This window comes from Pieris rapae, chromosome 10, assembly GCF_905147795.1.
Source record: "Pieris rapae chromosome 10, ilPieRapa1.1, whole genome shotgun sequence".
NCBI lineage: Eukaryota > Metazoa > Arthropoda > Insecta > Lepidoptera > Pieridae > Pieris > Pieris rapae.
In genome coordinates, this window is record NC_059518.1 from 3,103,527 (window position 1) to 3,118,375 (window position 14,849).

The following is a 14,849-nucleotide window of genomic DNA, read 5'->3' on the forward strand; positions in this document are numbered from 1 at the left end:
CTTACAGGTTAGGTCGCTTCCGACATTACTTAAAATACCGGGTGGTAACAATCTCAATAAATTTTATAATCTCTAAATTTATAAACAATTTATTCTATATTACAATAATGTCATCGATAAACGTCATGTACTATTAATAAAACAAATTAATCAATATTTAGCATAAAACGTTAAAGGTACATAGAAGTTAACAAATATTAATAATAAGGAATAGGATAATAATTTGACATTATAACATGCAAGGGGAGCGGGTTCACCCACATAGACAAATAGTTGGATTTCCTCCGCTTAGTATAACCGTTTAGTCGGTTCAAATCTAAAAAGTGTTTTAAAAACTGGATTCGAAAGCCCATAAAACAATTCTATAGAAAGCATTTCTTTTAAAAAATCAGTCTCAATCGCATAAGGAGGTGATCACAGCACACACACTGGAAACTCGTTGCTTTACGCGGGACCTCGCCCCTCTAATCGACTTTATCATTACAGCACCGACATCACTAATTTGCTATGCTTATCATAAAATATATGCAACATATGGATTGAAAACTTTTATAAAAATATCAAATGTATGGAAAAAATACAGAGATAGGAGATTGGTATCGGTGTGATCTCATATAGCTAAAACAATTCAATATTTAATAAAATATATAAAGCTGCTAAACTGAATCAGTATAGACTAGAAACGAAAGTCGAAGGTTACCGACACACGAATGTAAAACTTCCTACGATACAATTTACATTGAAATGGCAACATCACGTTCATACGTATAAAACTAGTGGATGTTTTACGAGGGACTGATTGTAGAACTTGTATGTCGTACAAATATAGGCCGTCCGGGCGAAACGCCACACATTCAATACAAAAATTAACACCGATATTTGAGCTCGCCTAATCATAGTGAATATGTAAAAGTTAGAAATGAAATATTACACTAAGCGAGATATAATAACTGCCGTCTCGTATTAAACGACGGCTGAAGTTATGCTAAATATGTACAGTTCGATAGATCGGGGCGGAAGCGAAGGACTTTCGAAGCGTTAGGATTTAGATTTAGGCGAACATATAAAACGACGAAGATTCGACCCTCGTCCGCCCCATCGAGACAATTCGGATACTCCTACCTAAATATAATTGCACTCCTGAAGCCGTGTCGCAAACGCGCACGTCACTCGATTTGTATAAAAAATTGCACCGTACCTTGTTCCCGGATCGAAACATTCCTACTACGGATACAAAAAAAATTAACGGCCCAACCGACCGTACCTAAAATCAACGAACTTAAAAACGGGCACTGGAAACCTGAACATCCGCGCTAGGCCATCGGGCCAGACGACTCGTCGGGCGACGGCTAGAGGCGCGCCAGGGCCCGGGGCCTGGCCGCCGCCAGCGCGCGTCACGGCACCGGCTCCACCAGCCGCTGAACTAGCACCGCCACCAGCACCGCTAGCAAGAGGAAGCCGCCCGCCATCACTAGCGCCACCTGGCGGGGAGACAAGTTGCGCGGAGGCCGCGGTCGCCGAGTGCGCCCCCCGACCGGGGCCGCCCCCACGGCCAGCCGAGTTGCACCGGACCATGCGCTCGTCAGGCCGTTACGCACGGCGCAGACGCGCAACAGATACTCCGCGCTGTATTCCAGATCTTCCAGTTGGAACTGCGTCTCCGTGCCAGAGTAAATCTGTGGATCGAAATTAAAATCTGTTTCATGTTGTATCATAATCAATTGTTTCTTTTCATACACACCCACCCACTGTGAGAGCGCCGCCCTTTTTGTAAAATATATGTACACCACTGCTAGCTTAAGGTGAGTAATATCAAAGGTAGAGTAAAATGTAAGTGCACCAACCTGTTTGTAGACGGCATCTTTAGCTCGGGCACACTGTAGCACGAACTCGGCATCGTCGAGAGGCTCCCAGGCTACGAGCGCGACCTTCGGGGCAGTGAGAGTGGCAGTTGGAGACGCGGGTGCTGGAGGCGGAGCGCTGGGCGTGGTGGAGGCCACCGCCGCCGACCATGGACCCCGACCGCCGCGTTCCTCACTAGCTCGGATTCGAAACCAGTACGTCGTCGCCTCTCGCAGCTTCTTCACTTTGCAGGAGCGCGCCGACCCACGGTAAACGGGTCGGAACTCCCGCGCGTCCGGGGCGCGCATCTCGACGCAAAACTGAACTCCCTCCGTCGCCTCGGGCCACTCGAGCCGGACGTGATTGTGCGCCGCCTGCGCCACTCGCAGCCGCGGCGGGGCCGGTGGCCGCGGCCGTGTTCCCGCTCGGGCCTCCTCCGACCACTCGCCGAGCCCGAGCTCGTTGAGAGCCGCCACCCGAACGCCGTACACGGTGTTCGGCTCAAGGCCCTCCACCAGCTGTTCCGGCGTCGACCCCTCGGACTCGAAAGCCTCCTCGCCGACTTTCACTCGGTACGATAGGATCTCGGCCCCGTGGCATGCGGGCACTCGCCAAAACAGATGCAGCGAGTCGGCGGTCGATTCGTGTCGGATGCCCGTAGGGGCGGCGGGTGGGGCACGCGGAGTCAGCACATCTTTCATACCGGACCACGGCCCGCGTCCCGCGGCGTTGTTCGCGCACACGCGGAAAAAGTACGGTGTGAACGGAGTCAAACTTTCGACCACGTACGTCGTTTCGGTTCCTCGATACACTTGTGTGAACGAATCGTCCACGTTTATTCCGCTCATTTCTACCTGATAGTCGATGATCGGAGCGCCATTAGAAGCGGGCGGAATCCATTCGAGTCGTGCACTCGTCGGACTTTGGATCGTAGCGACGGGAGGTTCCGGGGCGTCGGGAGGAGCCGCTTTCGTTTCGAACCGGAGGGCGGGCGAGGGCGCACTCACGCCTACGGCGTTACACGCGGTCACCCATAACCTATACTGAGAACCGGGTATTAAATCTCTCACCGTGTATTCGACCTGTGAGCCAGTGTAGGCCTGACGAACGACGCCGTCGTCGCCCGCTATTTCCACTCGATATTCGGCGATAGGAGCGCCGCCCGTACATTCCGGAGGACGCCAACGAACCGACGCTATTGTGGCACGGGGATCCGTTACCAGTTCTGGAGCGCTACACGCCCCGGGAATGGTCGCCTCGGTCGAGAGAACGTCGGAGACGGCCCACTCGCTCTCGCCAGCCACGTTTGCACAACGAACTCTTGCCCGATACGACGTTCCAGGTGATAATCTGTCGCAATGTGCTTCCCGTTCGGACCCTTGATAAGTGCAGCGGTAGCCTTCACCGCCGTCGAGCTCCAACGTGTAGGTGTCAATCTTGGCCCCACCGTCGTCGCCGGGAGGTTCCCACTTCAGCCTGAACGCTCGCGAATGTACCTTCCCGCGAATCGCCGGTCGGCCGGGAGGGCCGGGTCTCTCCGGAAGCGTAGTGTAGGTCACTTCTATTGACCAAGGGCCTTGGCCGTCCGCGGTCTCGCAGCGCAATCGAAATCGATAGTCCGTGGCTCTCCGTAGGCCCTCGCACACGTAAGTGCAGTCGGGTCCGCTGTACACCGGCAAGAAGCCGTGTCCTCGGCTCGCGTCGTCCATCTGCAGCGTGAACTCTTCGTCGGCGCGGCGATCCCAGTTGAGCTTGAGCGTGGTGGTGGTGGGGTCGGACAAGAGAGGGGGGGCGGGCGCGGGTGGCGGGGATCCGGCCGTCCACACGACGGTCTCCTCGCTCCATTCCCCGCGGCCGCACTCGTTCACGGCCGCGATACGGAACCGGTACCGCGTCTGCGGCCGGAGGTTGTTGACTGTGTGCTGGCGGGTGCGCGGTCGCGTGATCTCTACGAAGCCCTCACCGGAGTCCATTTCTAGGATGTAGTGAGTGACGCGGGCGCCGTTTTCGGTGGCGGTAGGCCAGCGCAGGAGTAGTGAGGTCCGCTGCCTCTGGGTGACGCGGGCGGAGGGCAGTTGGTCTGGGGGTGCAGGGGGCGCGCGGAAAATGGCAGCCTCGCTTGCGGCACCTATGAGTTCGCCGGCGCGGATTTGTAGACACACCGAGTATTCACAGCCAGGCCTTAAGTCTCTTACCCTGCAAAGAATGAATTACTTTAAAAAAATATCTCAAAATATTATCTACTTTAACATACAATATTTTTAATTAATGAAAGAGAAAAGTTACTCATCACATCACATACATCACATACCATCTAAAGTGACAGTTTAGTCTTTAACTCTACTATATAATTGAAATGAAATATTATTTTTTTAAATATATAATAGTCCAATAAGAGTAGAGCATCTTAGCCAATGGACACTGATTTTTAGTGGGTATGTTGTCGGTATTTAGGGGGTAATACATTCATACATTTGAAGTTTGCATTATTGATTATTATTATATGACAATCTTCCCAATTAAGTCTAGTTAATCATAATTTTGTAAACTTACATCAGTAACCAAAGTAAATATTAAAGAAATAAATTACCTGCACGATAGTGAAGGTCCACTATAAATAGCCTTGTACCGACCACGGTCACCCAGTAGTAAATCATATGTCAGATCAACATTGGGCATAGTCACACCTTCTGGTATTGGGGAGTTCCATTGCACAAGAGCACTTGTTGGGGTCATATCACTGACCTGAAATTTTAATATAAAACAGTTATAATATATAACAGTTAATATAAAACTAACAACAAAGCTACATACAATAAGAGACACTCATAATATTTAATATTGTTTTATTTTTTAGTACAAGCAATCAATGAACTTTAAAATAATATGCTCTTTTTGCATTACCTGTGGAGTTCTTGTAGCAGACAGCAGATCTAGCAAAGCCTGTGTATCATTGTCATCGTCACCCTGTATTGAAGCACCTGCTGAAGAGCCTTCGCCTTCAGACCATGTCCCTGATGAAGCTCCACCACTACCTCCACCACGTCCGTTAAGTTCTTTGCGAGGCGACAGTGACGGCGTACTGGCACCTGAGTTATTTTCTGTAATTTGATTAAATCAGCATTTAAAAATACATTTAAAAGAATTTAATATTAAAATTGTGTAAAACTGAATACAAATATTCTAAATTGTGTATGTTTGTTAAAGATACAACATATATTTTACATAACACTAAATGTGTTTACCTGTGCCATTATTTCTATTATTTTGCTTCCTTTCTAGCTTCTGTTTTAACTTTGAATACTGTCGCTGAGTTCTTTCATCTTTCTGGTATAATGGTGGTGGTGGTGAATGCTGCATGTGGTGCGGAGGCACGTGATGGTAGTGCGTTGTGTACCCCGGATTGTAGAAGTGCTGTGGCCCACTTGCACCATTTGTGGGACCCTGGAATTTTTAAGGATTCATATGAACATGTAAACAAACATATGGCGCTCTAATAACCAGTCAGTAACCTTAAGTCTTGTTTAATGCTATTATCGAAAACAATAAATGACATATGTAGACTCTTCGAAAATAATAATAAAACAAATTCATTAAATAGTTTATTAAAAATCCAAAAAAACTTTTGCAGCCTTAATCAAATACGAACGATAAGTATTTGAAACTTAATAATATTTCTGAATTTTTTAAAATACACAGACTAACCTCAGCTTTTTCCTTTTCATCAAGTTTTTCATGCGAATCGCACATAATTTGCAGGGAATTACTTATTATTTATTGTTTACGTAAACTACTTTTCAAGTTATCTACCATAAACGTCAATATTCAAAATCTAAACGTCAGTGCCAAGTGCCACGTAGTGCCAACATGTACATTTTGTATCAATATTCAATGATAACAAATAAATTTCAACGTATGCGATCCATTTATTATGTGACGTATAACAATTATTATTTAACAGAATAATATCAGCTTAGTATACGTGTATCACGGTTAACTTCAACTTTATAATAGCATAGCTGTTCTCATAAAATAGTTGTATAAATTTCATGATTGACGTTTGTTTTACGAATAATCGATAAGAACCGATGCCGGCTACATATTGGTAAATCGTGCATTTGGTATTGAATAAAAACATTCATAACCTAGTCTGTGTTTACCTGTACTTAAGCATAAGAATTCAAGCGAATCCTTCAGTAAATCGAATTTCCATTCAGAATATTTATAATGTTACAAACACTGAAAATGCAAGCATTTGTCTTTCCTATTTAATTTTTAAAGGATGTCGCTATATTTTTGAAGTCACACGATACACATGTCATATTATCTTCAACGCTCCCTTTGTATGCGCGCGTGTTTTTCACAGATGTTGGTTTTCAAGGCGTATATTTATTATAAATTTTTACTTTTATATCGGCTTTTCTTGTAAAATGATTGATAGATTTTGGATAGGGTGTTAAAAATAATAATTTAGAATGAAGAATTTTGTACATAGGTATTATTGACTCACATATGGGTGGGGTGGTTGGTGAAGCGGCGGGGCCTGATGGTGGGGCGGTTGGTGGTGGGGCTGGTGATGCGGCTGATGATGATGCTGGTGCGGGTGTACCAGATAGTGCCGCATGCCCTCATCCATTACTGGCGGCATCAACTGTGGCATCATTGCCGCCGATGTTACCACCGGCATGCCAGCTATTAGATAGTACTTTTAAGTAAAATTTATTTATACAAATAATATCGTATAAACTTAATTTATATTCAGTATATTTATATTTACAGGCGTAGAGTTCTTAAGTTTTTTTTGACAAGTTAAAATCAATTAGTTTGTACTAATTCCATTTATATGACTTATTACTAACAAAACTAATTGCTAATTATTAACTTAATTACGGAAAGCCCGGGTCAGGGAGCAAAGACCAAGGCGGAAGAGGCCTTCGTCAAAAAAATCTAACATCATTTCCATGTCTAAATCCTGTATGTGATTTTAAACAGTCTTTTTTTAGGTATGGAAAAAATCAAAATAAGCCATAACATTTTACGTGCGGTTTGTCATTGTCTTTTAAAAGTTATTCCGGAAAGGGTGTTAACCTCAACTACAACGATGAGTCAGCTTCCAATGTGAATGAAGAGTGCATAAATGGGCAACGCATACATTTTTGGAATTAATTGGAAATGAATTAAGGAAAATAAATAAGTTGTTAATAATTTTGAATGAATGCGTCAATTTTGTGTCTAATCTAATTGTTTAAGGAAATCTATAGTAATTTCAGTTAGCTGTAATTTACATTGACGCTATTATGGGTTATACGTCTCGACTGTTATTGTTGTTTGTAAGCACTGTTGTGCGTAAAGGACATGGAAACACTCCGGTTGCCAACCGTATTCAATTTGACAACTGACATTGACATTGTCCGTTCCGCTTCGAAATTAACCTCTATCCGATTTGGTGGATCAAATAAACGTAATTAACGCTTACTATAGTCAGCGTGCATGGTGCACATATGCGTGTGTTGCGGGTGCTGCGACGGGTGCGCGCACATCTCCGGCGGCACATAATAGGGCTCCGGCGGGTAGTACTCGCCGTAGTAGCCGTCGGGGGCGCCGCCCGAGCCGCCCTCGGCCACTCCCACGCCCACCATCCTCCTCGCTAGCAGATCATTGTACGCTCGAGATGCATCCGTGGCCTCGGCGCACGTGACGCACTTCTGTCAATCTGGAATAAAAAGTCAGACATTAGTCTACAATAGTTATTAAGTAGGATTATCTAGGAAACCTGTAAACCCAAGAAGTTTAGTTAGCTTAAGTTCGCTTTAATAGTAAACGATTAAAACTAAAATATATTTATGGCTAAATATAATTCGCGCAAGCATCGTGACGGTATTTCCCTTTTAAATGGATGGCTGTCATGGCGTCTCACGACTTCAACTTCGATGAGCCCACAATTTGTGTCAGTGATTATGGCATCAGTGGTTTGACAATCCACGTTCAAGCGTTGCTTACAAAACCACAATACATAAGACAAAGCGCTTTGTTTAAAAACTACAATTGAACAGGTACCCAGATTGAAATAACATATGCTAAAATCGACTGGACTAGTAAAGGGCCTATGATCTGGATTTCCATTGTGGCGAAGTATAAAAAGTTACATATTGTAAACCAGTATGCAATGTGCTGACAGAAAGGTGTATCGAATGCTATGGGGATTCCCCTTGTAACAAGTAATCAGAGACCTACTGACAAAGTATATTGTAAACAAATACTATTACGAAATACAGGAATTTTAAATTTTGACATCGAATTTGATTCTTTATTATGATAAGTGTGAAATAATGTTGCGTCCTTATAAACTAAAAAAGTATTTTTACACTGTTTTATCTAACGCGTCGAAGTATCTCGAACACAATGTTAGAATCATAAATCTAATGTTTATCCTGATATTGTTGTTATGAACATGTTGTAATAAATTCTAGATTGAAGTTTTAACTATAAAAATATACAGTAGAAAGTACAGAAAAACAAAATATAAGGTATTGTTAGTTTAAAGCTATTGGTCTAACTTCTAAGAATAGCTCGATAATTTGTTTACAACATCGGAGTTACGCTCTTGACTGGATATCGATTCTATAAATTATTTAATGAGCTGTAACTGCTTGGATGAAGAAAAATATTTTACAAAAAGATCTTTGACGAATCAAATTTAAATAATGCACAACGCTGAAATGGTTGACGGGTTCTTATCGCCATATTGATTTTGTGTTACTGACGAAATATTTAGCACAGACTAAAAGATAAGCCACGGTTATATACAACCAGAGCTTAAAAGTATAGAATACAATGTAGGTACAATGTCAATAGTGGTTAAGAGCACGTAGAAGATAGGCGTATTCCAGCCCGTCATTCATCGGCTGATTATATTTAATTGAATAAACGGTGAGGTGGCGATGCGTTCGCGCCGGATTCCGTCCTCTTGTTATGTAAATATATGTCCAGTCCGTCTGGCAGGGTCACGGACAGAAACGCAAATAAAGTCAAAATTACAACACGTGTAAATTGTAATGGAACAAACATTTTCGATCGTGTCAATACATTAAATAGATGTTTTATACGCGCTCTTTAGTATTATAAAAAAAATTGTTTAGAGATGCCACAAAAGTCTAATGGTATATCGATTTCACGCTAGCGTAGTCAATTTGGCGTATACGTTTTTATGAGACTGCTATCGTAGTTCGGTTAATTGAAACCCGAGTACATATCGAATGCCTAATCTCACTGCTGACGCACATACCAACATTTGCACAGTTATGAGTTATGTGACGTTCTAGAATGTACTTCGAAGAATTCGTATTTGCAATCTACAGAAATACCATGCCGTAAAAAGTGTCACAAGAATAATAATAACTTATTCCTTTATCGCAGTTTATCAGAATTGACTTTGCGTGGCTTCATTTGGAATTTCCAAATGTCAAGTAGTGCAAAAGGAAGTTATCTAAACGCGTACCTCGAGTCGAGAGCCGAGACGTTCTGAGAACTCATTAACATAGCAAATGTGAGGACATGGCACGAATCGGCCTACAAAACATCGCTTGGTTACATTTATATAGAGTATTTACTATTTAGCGCTTGGTAAAATGTTGAGGTTTAGATTGAATACACAGTTATTTAAACTGCATTTATTCATGTATTTTATCGGTGAGACTGAACATGGGGTAATGCCGTATGAATTGTATTAAGACAAAGACATGGGGATACGGAATCGACTTGACTATCTGCTTATAAAAAATGCCTTTATAAGTCTAATTAAATTTAAGGGCACATTAGGTTACTTTATGTGGTGACGACATCCGAAGGAATGAAAGCCTCGATTTTTTTCCATTTGTCTCGTCACCTACGCATCTATCTCTATCCGAAATAGAAATAAATTAACTTTCATATTCCAAGAGTAAATCTATTTTATTTAAGATAATGCTGCTGCTACCTTAATCCTCTTCCACCTGCTCTGTGGTCACTGGAACTATCTATAAGATGCCAACATCAGGTTGCCTGTGCACTTGAACCCAATGTCTCAATTTTATCCTTTAAATCTGGCACACAACTATTAACGATGTGGCATACGTGTAAGAGGAATATATGGGAGGTAAGAACTGTTTACACTGATATTATTAAAGTAAACTGTTGTTTACGTGATAAGTATTAAGATTATATTTATCTTATCTGCTATCAGATTAAAAATAACACAAATATTTCATCAACCATGAATGTACCTACTTAATTTGATGTTTACTCATCTCTGTCCTGCGTCTTCATCAATGTTGATTCCTTCGTATCCAACCCTAAAAGAAGTGAAATCATACCAAATTATTTTTGCCAGAATTTCACAGTTTTGTTTATCAAGTCAGTTTCTTTGTATGTTAATGTACGTATATACAGTCAAAATACTAATAAAAATGGAAAAATAAAAAATTTATGATTGATGTCTTCCCACACAATTGTATGTTGCTGATCTTACAAAGTCTTATAGAGATTTTAATCAAAATTTATTTAATCATATTTGTGACTATGACTATAAAGAAGAGAAGAATTTTACGTTTACTACCAGTTCCATAATTATATCAATATTATAATAAAAATAATATATGTTTATTTTATAATAAAAGACACAGGTATCACTTATTCCACGTCATTAAATTTGAACAAAATCCCTACTATCAGCAAGGAATACCGAGGGTGTAGGCCGAGAGAAAAAGCCGGCGTAAAAAACTGTCGGTACTCTTTTAAAATAAGAAATCAAGGAAATAATATTGTCATTAGCCCACAGATTTCTGTATCTTTTTCGTAGTTTTTTTTAATATATCATCAGCCTTATGTGCCATACGTCGTCAACATTTTTGTGTCTTAGGCATGCTGATTTCTTCACGATGTTTTCACCGTAGGAGGAAGTGTTGAAATTGCGTACATAGTAGCAAAAGTCCTAGGCGCCTCCTGAGAAATCAAGTCCCGAGCTCTAGCCACTAGGCTAACACTGCTCACACAATCCAAAATAAAATTTACAAATTTTACGCCCTAATTTTAAGCCCCTACGAAAATATTTTATAGATGGCAAGAACGTTTTTGGGGTCTGAAAGCGGGATGTTCAAGTAGGTACACATCCCGTCTCACAAGTAGGTTTAAACGTTTTTATTGTAACAGAAAAAAAATCAAACTATTTGAATTTAGAATTAAAAAGGTTTAAGCAGTATGTAAATTTAACATTATTACAGTTATAAATTAGATCAACCCAATCGCTTTCAGAACAACGACCTCAACTTGTCAATAAATAGAATATGATCTATGAAGCGCGCAGGCTCCACAGTCCACCCACATGCATCCAGGCACCAGGGGGCTGAGCCTGCCCACGCTTTGATATTTATACCACAGTTTAGCTCAAAATCTCATTTTCCTTTATTACGCCCACAGACACGTTTCTATTTTCAATTTTCGCAAAATATTATAAATTACCCAACCTGTTTCTTATCGAACGTTTAAATGGGACGAAATCGTATTCTTCGTTAAACATCAACAGTTTTTCATTTTATAAGAATAATATATTGTATAGCCTAGTAATAAGTTCAATTCCCGACAATTATAACTGAGAGAATCTGAGATCGCCTGCTTAAGATATACGCCTAAACTCAATAAACTATCTCAATCCATTTTTGACTATATGAGAAATCGACTAATCGACGGATTGTAATAGTCATCTGTCGATACAAGCTATCTATGGTAGGTCGGATCGGTGTATATGGATAGATTTTTGTATGAAAATTTATAATTTTCAACTGTGCCAATCTTATCTTAAGATTTTAACTTACTTTATTTGTTTTATACTTTATATTGATTATCAAATATGAGTGTAAAGAGCGAAGAGATTGCATTCAATCCGTCGCAAAAAATGGATTCGTAGGGTTTGGTTATTAGGATGCAGATAGGAAATCGATCGACTGTCACGGTCTGATCTCAGATTGTTTTCAATCTGATATGTATCTGTATTAATTATTGCGTTCGGGCGACAGGAAACCAGAATCGCTTGTTTCACTAATATCAATCTTTTAATTTTTATTACAACAAACTAGCACAGGCCCTTATTAAGTGAAATAAATTCCTGATGTAACCAGACTTACAGCTTACACAATTACCCCGGCGCCGACCGGGCACACTAGAGTACATTAAAACCGGAAATGGCGTGCACTTGAACCGTGGATGGCCTATTCCTGGATCGGGGCCAATGACGCGACTGGGAACTATCTATAATAGCTATCAAGCCATACGGCCTTTGCTTTTAAAAGTTTAAAAATACCGAACAATTCTTTGATTGCTCGGTGGTTACCTTCAGTTAGCTTCGTACACTGCATTGCCAAAGTTTACGAATCAACGTATGTTAGCCTAGTTGTAGTACGATATTCAACGCGCGATATGGCACGTGCGTTATCATTTTTGTCCAAACAACTTTGTTCTTTGCTGAAGAAAGGCGTCGTGAGGATACCGGATTGTCTTCAAAAGTCTTCCTCCAACCACTTCGCTAGCATGGACTATCAAGGCCCAAAGCCAGAAAGGATAGCATTCACTCATAAAATTGGACCCCTGTTTCGAATGGCTCCAAAAGTAGGACTCAAAACAGGTCATTAAAATTTTAACATTTACAAAACCAAGTTTATAGAGAAGGCCAACGAGATTATTTCGAGACGCTGAAAGGCAAATAACAAGGTCAGATTCTAGTTCCTTTTTTAAATCAAAGTTGCATAGCATCATCCCTAATAGCTATTGTTAATATGAATTGAATATATCAATATTTTACGTTAAGGTTTTAAAAAAATACTAAAGTTGAGTAAAAATCAGTAAGTTATAAGCTCTGTACAATAAATAAAAAAAATTAAGATGTTATTCTCGAAGAATGAGCCAAAATATTCGTTTCTAAAAGTGTTTGTTCCGAACTATTATGTACACAGTCAATCTTATGTTCTTATGTTGTGATCGGTGCTCTGTAGTATTATAATTTCAAAACGAAAGTCTTATACATAAAAGGCAAACTAGTCTGGGTGCTCTTCGGTGTGAAGAAATGAAGTAACATAGCTTTCTCTCCATACCTACAAAGTATACTACCGGATGTAGGTACTTAATTAATCAACATTAAATAGGTACCATAGACAAGAGACATGAAAACTTTATTTTTGAAAATATATCACATTTAATATGTGTAATTTTTTACAGTTGTAATTAAATTGAAACAAATTTACTGACCTTTTAAAATAGATGAAAAATCTTTAATGTTTTAGAACGATTTAATTCATCATATTTTTTGTATTCCTCGTTCGATGCGTTTTCATAGTAATGTAATTTTTTTAAATAGGTTTTGGTAATTTAAAAATTCTTTTTCAATTTAAAATTATAACGTGGTATTAAATCACTGATTTATTTTACATTAAAATTCGTAATTAAAGAAATTAAAATGTTACGATAATTAAACGCGTATTACACCGTTAAAGATTACTGAAACTTATCTTTCTTGAACATTGCATTGTTACATCACTTTCAGACAAACATTGTGTTAGATTGTCGAGCTGAATAAATAAATACTATCAATGCTAGTTTTTACACAAACCCGTTATAGTTCTTGTTTCACAATACAAATAGCAACCGCTATCAATTGGCAAACTGCCGACTGAATCATTCAACTGACCACGCGACCTAACCTCACAAATATATAAAAGACATTTATCCGTTCATACATTTCCATCTATTAGAAACCCTAAAATCTAAGCCCGAACCCAATAATTAATCCACAATCTAAGATAGAAAATGCTCTGTGATTGTGGATTGTCTGACCGCGACAGATCTCCTATCTGCATCCCAATAACCAAACCCTACAAAGACAATCCATTTTAGGCGACGTATAGAATGCAATTTTTCGCTGTTTACACTCATATTTGATAATCAATATATACCAATGAAAGTAAATAAAAACGTACAAATAATATTAAAACATACATAAGTATCTATGTTTAAATCATATCAAATGGCTTTTTAATCATTTAAAAAACTGGTGTAAGTTAAAATCTTAAGACAGGATATTGGAACAGTTGAACTGTTATTTTCATGCAAAGTTCTATCCACATACTCCGATCCGACCTACCATGGATAGCTTGTATCGCCAGATCGCTATTACATGCCGTCGATTGGCTATCGGTTATTTATCAATATTTGGATTAAGATGTCTAGCTCAGATGGTTAAAAATAGATTCAGATAGGTCCTTTAGATGATGCTAAAAGGAAATTGACGGACAAAAAAAATTCCAGACAATAATTCAAATAGTGTTGTTGTGTAAATTATAATATTTGTCATGTTAATAATATCACGTAAAAACCTAATATTACATATTTATATTGCCCGGCCGTGCATCGACCTCCAAATCGTTCAGACGCCATTCAGAGGTAATGTCTCCCGCCGTCATGTTCCATGGCACATGTTCTGAATGACAATAGCGCGGATCGCATATATTATTGCAAAGAATCATTACAACAATTTTTAGTTTACAGTTCATATTTCCGAAATATGTGGGTAGACATAAAAGACAATTTTTTTTAATACTAACAAAGTCTACTGTTAACTGAAAACCGTCCGAAAAAGTGTTTTCAATTTATTTTAATAATAAAAGTTCAAACGCTAGTCCCTAGTCAAGCAACGCTACGAGCTAGAAATGAGTAATGAATGAAGACGCTATTTTTGACTTCGATAACGTCACGTCAAATATTTAGAACACGGAGTTATCAATTCAATGACGGTTAACAACTCAATAACAAACGCGTGTATGCATTTCGAATTCACCACATGTCATGGCTAATAAAATAAAGCTTTCATATCTGTTGCAATCTTGCTGGCTAAATAAATTGCTTTATTTTTACCACCATGATAACGTAAATGGAGCACAAACCGGGCCACATGTATTATTTACTATGTGCAGAATGGAATGCGT

The 14,849-nt window shown here is 39.9% G+C and overlaps 1 protein-coding gene across 2 annotated transcripts in view; it reads right to left on the reverse strand.

Annotated features, from left to right (window-relative positions):
- Window positions 1–162: 162 nt before the first annotated feature.
- The window catches only part of LOC110994226 (fibronectin type-III domain-containing protein 3a), a 31,107-nt gene continuing 16,420 nt past the window's right edge, over window positions 163–14,849 (reverse strand). The window contains exons 2-8 of one of the 2 annotated variants that reach the window (XM_022260761.2): window positions 7,319–7,555; window positions 6,353–6,534; window positions 5,088–5,286; window positions 4,747–4,943; window positions 4,433–4,587; window positions 1,845–4,038; window positions 163–1,676 (exon numbers count right to left, since the gene is read on the reverse strand). In XM_022260761.2, the coding sequence (XP_022116453.2) occupies window positions 1,395–1,676; window positions 1,845–4,038; window positions 4,433–4,587; window positions 4,747–4,943; window positions 5,088–5,286; window positions 6,353–6,534; window positions 7,319–7,481 (3,372 nt within the window). In that variant the 5' untranslated portion in view covers window positions 7,482–7,555 and the 3' untranslated portion in view covers window positions 163–1,394. Of the gene's footprint in view, window positions 1,677–1,844; window positions 4,039–4,432; window positions 4,588–4,746; window positions 4,944–5,087; window positions 5,287–5,547; window positions 5,809–6,352; window positions 6,535–7,318; window positions 7,556–14,849 lie in introns of those variants that run through there. The other variant, XM_022260762.2, reaches the window with a different exon arrangement.